This window comes from Selaginella moellendorffii, unplaced genomic scaffold, assembly GCF_000143415.4.
Source record: "Selaginella moellendorffii unplaced genomic scaffold, v1.0 SELMOscaffold_26, whole genome shotgun sequence".
Taxonomy (NCBI): domain Eukaryota; kingdom Viridiplantae; phylum Streptophyta; class Lycopodiopsida; order Selaginellales; family Selaginellaceae; genus Selaginella; species Selaginella moellendorffii.
The window spans coordinates 1,921,661-1,927,660 of NW_003314287.1; the positions used below are offsets into that span (position 1 = coordinate 1,921,661).

Consider the following 6,000-nt stretch of genomic DNA (forward strand, 5'->3'; position numbering starts at 1 on the left):
ATCGAGTAAAAAAAAAGTATATTGATCTCTTCAAATTTAACCTATCATCTTGAGCCAAGATTGTAATACATTATTTTATTCCAATTGGGGATTCTCATCTAATCAAGCTTCCTATCCAATGTTGATCACCAAAGGATATTAAAATTTTATGCACAAACATCAAAGATATGTTAGAGAAGGGTGTTATTCAAAAGTTTTAGTGTTTTTAAGTATGTGAATCTTATCTTGTGATGAAGTCTAATGGGAGTATTTACTTTTGCATCAACTATCATCTATTAAATGAAGTGACTATTTTAAATGTGTACCTTTTTCCTCATACTATTGATCTTCTAGATTATCTAGGGAGAAGTTATTGATTCACCAAATTAGACTTTGGTTTTAGGTATTGGCAAATGTTATTATATGAGAACAATGTTCCCAAAATTGTTTTTTTATATATAATATAGTTTATATGAGTTCTTGGTGATGATATTTGGTTTGAACAATATTCAGGTGACTTTCCAGCAGATAATGGATAAAGTTCTTTACAATATGCTAAAGGTGACAATTGATTTTATTGATGATGTCTGATCCATTTAAAGGGGATATAAGAGGACACATCCATGATATTTGTAAAATATTAGATCAACTGCAGGAAGTTAATTGAAAACTAAATCTGTCAAAATGCGTGTTTGGATCCAAAAATATAATTTATCTTGGGTATTATATTTATTGTGAGGGTTTGCAAATTGATCATAATAAGCTTGTAGCTAAAGTTTCTTATTCAAAGTTTGCGAATGATGTGCAACACTTCCTAAGCAAGATGCAACATTTCAGTCATTTTATTGATTATCTTTTTTATCATATTATACTATTGTGAGTGTTGTTGAAGTCATTAATATTATCTTTCATTTAGTCAAATGATTATGAATGGGCATTCACGGATCTCAAAGAAATGTTAATGACTCTTCCAATTTTGGCGTAACTTAACTACATTTGACTGTTCATCTTACATGTGGATGCTTTGATATCGGTCTCATAAATGTCTTGATATAAGAGAGTACAAGTGTGCATGATCAGTATCATCCCATTATATACATCAGTAGTATATTACAATTAGCATAGGTAAATTACTCCATGATAGAAGAGTGTTTAGTAGTAGTTTAGGGTTTTGAGAAGCTTCATATATATTTGCATGGTTTTCAAACATTATTAAAAAGTGATCATGCTACAATTACTTCATTATTGAAGTAGAAGAATTTGGTTAATTTTATTGCTCAATGGGCTTTGAAGCTTTAGATATATAATTTCAAAGTTGTTAATTGCCTAGGGAGTTTTATAATTAATATTGATGCCCTTTCTTGAATTTTTCTCCTTTTTTTACTCTCTTTTTTTATTCTTTACGAGCTTGTTATTTTAACATCTATGGATTTTGTAAACAAAAATTCTGTGCCGTCAAAGGTTGTTGTATTTGATGTTCAATATCCATAAAGTGCAGAACAAGATTTACCTTCTTTTAACGAGGTTCATAATGTTTAAAATGTTGAGTTGTGGATCTAAAGGCTTTGTAATGGGTTCAAAAATCTTACATTACTTACTAATAACTTATCATTTTGGCATTTGGCATTTGGGGAGAGGTCTTAATAATCATTTACGGTTGGTGGTGCATTTGATATTTATTTTGCACTTTCTCCATATTTATTATTATTCTTCTATTTTAAATAGGCATATAAGATATTGTCATATAAATGAGAAGTTATATAAGTCTTTTTATTGGTCGGAGATGTGATATGATGTTATCTAATATGTATGTAACTGCATTTAATGTTAAACTTGTAATACTTCCCCTTATGCTATAAAAAGACAATTAGAGTCAATTACAATTTCCCATTCATTTGAGTTGATAGCATGTGATATAATAGAGCTTCTAACATGGTTAATTGCTAATAATAAGTATGTCATTATTACTTTTGACTATTTAACTCGTTAAGTGGAAGTTGGTGCTCTTGTTAATGCATCTACAATTACTATTGAATACTTTCTCCTCTAATATTCTTATCTAAAGTGGATTCTCTTGAATAATGGTCTTACATTAATAGCTAAGGCATTTTATGTTTTAACATTTTAGTTGGGTATACATCACACTTTTACAAGTGCTTTTCATCCAAAGATGAATGGTTTGCTAAAATAAATTATTCAGAACTTAAATGATTGTAAAGTACATGAAATTTTTGCATTTCATTTAGGATAGTTATTTTCCTTTTCTTTGATATGCATATGTTATAGGGGTACAGAGTTCCATCAGTGCTTCACTATATAAATTCTTATATGGTTATGATCTAATATTATCAATAGAATTGAGTTTACTTATATGATTGCTATGAGCTATTAATGATAAGTTTAAGAATCAATATTTGATAAGTATTTTTCCACTAGTTCAAGTGAAGTTTATTGAACATTTGGGTTGTGTACAAGTGGGATAACAACACTACAACTCTCATTATCATCTACTTACAAAATATAAAGTGGATGATTTAGTGTTAATTTGTTTTCCCATTTTTACAGTATGTGGTTTAGGTGTTGCAATAAGTTAGACCACTAAGTTTATAAAATTTAATATAACATTCAATTGGCTAGAAATTATACATTTATAATAATTAAAGTATTTTGTATAAAGGGATCAAAAATAACTACCTATAGATAATCTTCCTCGAAACCCTAGCCTAACAACTAAAGAAACTTGATTGCCTTCCATCCTTCCGAGAGGGAATGATATGAGGTCTAAATGTATAATTACAATGCCATATATTAATATTAGTATAGTAGAATTTTAGTAGCAATTGGATTAGTTTTAATCCTGAAAACTCACTTCTGTATATAAGTTAAAGTTTTGGGATTAATCATATTTCTATATTCTATACACTCATAATAGTAGTTTTATTATAGACTTATTTGCATGATACCTGGTCATTGGGAATGAGAATATTCATCTCATACATTCTATGGGCATGATAGCACCACAGGATTAGGTAGTGCTAGAGCTCCAACACTAGAATCTTAAGTATTTTCTTTAGAGAGCTAGGTTTTTTGATATTTTGCTGGACTGGATTGGTGATTGTCGGCTCCTTGGAATGCAAGTAGAGGCTACTCAGTGTTGCCTTTTCGGCTGATCCATCTCAGGTTTGTTGGACTTCTTTTTTGGATAAAAAGGCTCCTTGTTTCATTGTCTTTGTCCCAGGAAGTAGATCGATTGAATCATATGTGGGGAATTATGTTCTTTGTCGGTACTTAACTTTTTGTTTTAAGAACCTTTCTAGCTTGTCTTCTCGTTTTCTATATGTAAGGTGTTTTCAAGTACTTGGAATACATCTTAAACCAGACTAGGGCCTCAATATCTTAATTGTTCCCATGGGTAAAGATTTCTCCCATTCTTCGTTCAAGTATCTAGACAAATTCCATGTCAAGCTTTGCAGCATTAGTTTGCTCCTCTGCACTTTCTACCGTGGCAGCACTTTACCAAGGTCTTTAGGATACCACAATATTTTTAACGTGTTTGTTTACTTGCGCTCGGATTTCGTCTGCTGGTCCAGTCTACTTTAAATTTGGCCTAGTTGCTTTGAGAATTCTTATAGGTTTTAAGACTGATCTGGAACGGTAAAGCTTGTTTATCATAAAGTGAACGTAGTGCTCAAGTATCTCGATTACAGGTGAAGATAGGCGATCAGAATATCAAAGATGTTAGCCTCGGTCTTTAATTGGGTATTGGAGTAGTACCGCAAACTGCTAACCACTTATGGTTACCTCAGATTGTTTTTAACACGAAACAAGCTGCCATTCATGAGTCAATTCTCAAGTTTCCAAAGCAATACGAAACCATGGTTTGGCGAGAGGGAACTAAAGATATTCAAAGCTCTTTACTTCCGTCTAGCTTTGCAGCTGAGTGGAGGATAGATAGCGCTGGCAAGAGCATTCCTCAAATCCTCTTGTAAGCCAGTTGTGTTGTTCCCTTGAACGTTTCACGACGCGTTTTCTTATCAGGTTGTGTGAAGCAACGAATTCTCTAGATTCCACCACCGAGGAAGAAATTCTATCGTCTCTCAGGTCACTTGCGGCCGCCATATTCATTGCTCACCGTCTCACAACAGCACTGAACTGCGACGAGGTATACGTTTCTGTTAGCTTTGCAAGAGCTGGGCGGTATGCTCAGCTCTGGGCGCAACAGAAAAGCTTGGATTATGGTCCATCGCTGAGCTCTTCGCCAGATTATATGACCCTTACTACAACCAATCACTCAGGAGCCAGTGTCCCAGCAGTGGTGGTGACTCAAACCTTTCTCCTCTAGATTTGCAAACTCCAGTGGTGTTTGACAACAAGTACTACAAGAACTTGATAAATTTCAGTGGATTGTTCCACTCTGACCAGACACTGTGGAGTGGTGGTGATTGGACAGTTGCGTAGCTGGTGCACACTTATGCCATGGATCAAGTGCGATTTTTCCAGGACTGTGCGACTGGAATGATCAATATGGGGAACCTCAAGCCGCTCTTGGCTCCAATCGTAAATACTGTCGCAAAGTGAACTAGATTTTTTCAATATATAAAAGTTATCTCTTGGTTCGAAGGTGTTTATCAAGTATACTTCTTCTCATGCTAGTTTGTTCTTCCACAGTTTCTTCGAATCTCTCCATTGGATCCAGTCAACACATTGATATTGCCCATCCTTACCATTGCATTGCCAAAGTCCTGGAAGAAAGTGCTCTGGCTCGAAGCGTATGAGTTGACGAGATTCCTCGTGCTGGCCTGGTCCCCGGAAAAGAGCGTCTGGTCCGAGAAGAGCAACCCTGTCCGGTTCTGCAAGTTCCTAAAGTACCGATTGTCAAAGCTGGTGGGCGTCTGGACGTCGAGCGGCGAGAGATTGGTGTCGCCATTGCTGCTCGGGCACGAGCTTTGCAATGAGGTGTTAAAACTTTGATCCATCTGGTCACCTCTTTGGAAGGGCCCGTAGAGCCGAGCCTTAAAGGTGGTGCACTGGGCCTGCCCAATGGTGTGAGCCCCGGAGAGAGCCACCATATCTGTGGTTGAAAGCCCCTGGTTTTGAAAACTCGTGATGAGAGCTGAGGCATTCAAAGTTGGAGGAGGAAGGTTGGCATTTGCGGCAGATTGGCTTGCTGTTAAGCTATCCCTCCTTCCAAACACCACCGTCCACGAAGGCCCGTTCAGCTGTAAAAACACCACAAAACGAAAAGCGTTGACATTGTAAGCTTTTGACCGTTGACTTTGAGAGTTTACCGCGACTACGGAGTCCCGGGCAATGAGCGCCAGTAAGTCAGCGCAGGAGACAACGCCCGGGCAGGAGCTCTCGACGGAGCTCTTGATGGAGTCGACGATGTCGAAGCCACGGGCGGAGCCAGCGTTTGGAAGCGCGTTTTGCTCCAGGTTTGCGCCATCGAGAAGAATGGAAGCATCACATCCCTGCAAGACAAATGCATGGTTCTTTCAATATGCTTGAATGAAAGTTATGGAAGCTTTCTACATTGACAAAGCAGTCGTGGAAATGGAGGCGAACAAACGAGGCTGCGATTCGAGCCTCTGCCTGGACGGCCTGCTGCACTGCATCTCTCACGATGGTGGTGAGATTTGGGCACGAGGAGCCGTAGAAGCTGGAGCTCAAAGTTTGGCCAAGAGCACTTCCATGCAGAGCCAGCAACAACACAAGCACAAAGGACATGATCGCCATCTTTCCGCTTGAGCCTTAGCTTCACTCGAAATGCCTGGCCTTTGAAACGTTTGGAAGGGTTGCATTTATAGATAAAGCCTCGCCGTATTGAGCACGGGTGCCACGGTGGTGAATGATATTAAACACAACTCGAGCCGGTGTATTTTGACAAGCTTTTTTGTTTTGTTATGGAATAAGTCGTAACCATTTCATGTGGTGAAAGTCGGCGATGGCACACAAGTTCAAACCTTTCACCCTCGAAAGAACCATATCTCACAACCTCCAAATATCACATGAGATGATCAA

The 6,000-nt window shown here is 37.5% G+C and overlaps 1 protein-coding gene across 2 annotated transcripts; it reads right to left on the reverse strand.

Moving 5' to 3' along the window:
• Nucleotides 1-4,490: 4,490 nt before the first annotated feature.
• On the reverse strand, nucleotides 4,491-5,740 carry LOC9638189 (peroxidase P7). 2 transcript variants are annotated; one of them, XM_024679854.1, is made up of 4 exons: nucleotides 5,512-5,727; nucleotides 5,268-5,450; nucleotides 4,964-5,198; nucleotides 4,491-4,908 (listed from the first exon to the last, which is right to left on the reverse strand). In XM_024679854.1, the coding sequence occupies exons 1-4, from the start codon at nucleotides 5,713-5,715 to the stop codon at nucleotides 4,700-4,702; spliced, it is 831 nt and encodes a 276-aa protein (XP_024535622.1). In that variant the 5' UTR covers nucleotides 5,716-5,727; the 3' UTR covers nucleotides 4,491-4,699. The 2 variants fall into 2 exon arrangements, with proteins under 2 accessions (XP_024535622.1, XP_002975253.2); XM_002975207.2 differs by having other exon boundaries at nucleotides 4,540-5,198; nucleotides 5,512-5,740.
• Between the last annotated feature and the right edge of the window lie 260 nt (nucleotides 5,741-6,000).

Excerpts from the sequence above, each read along its gene's own strand:
- LOC9638189 (XM_002975207.2), bottom strand. The coding sequence starts at position 5,715 with ATGGCGATCATGTCCTTTGTGCTTGTGTTGTTGCTGGCTCTGCATGGA. Across the intron at positions 5,451-5,511 it reads TCCACGACTGCTTTGTCAAT|GGATGTGATGCTTCCATTCT; the intron begins GTAGAAAGCTTC and ends TTTGTCTTGCAG. Across the intron at positions 5,199-5,267 it reads CCCGGGACTCCGTAGTCGCG|CTGAACGGGCCTTCGTGGAC; the intron begins GTAAACTCTCAA and ends GTGTTTTTACAG.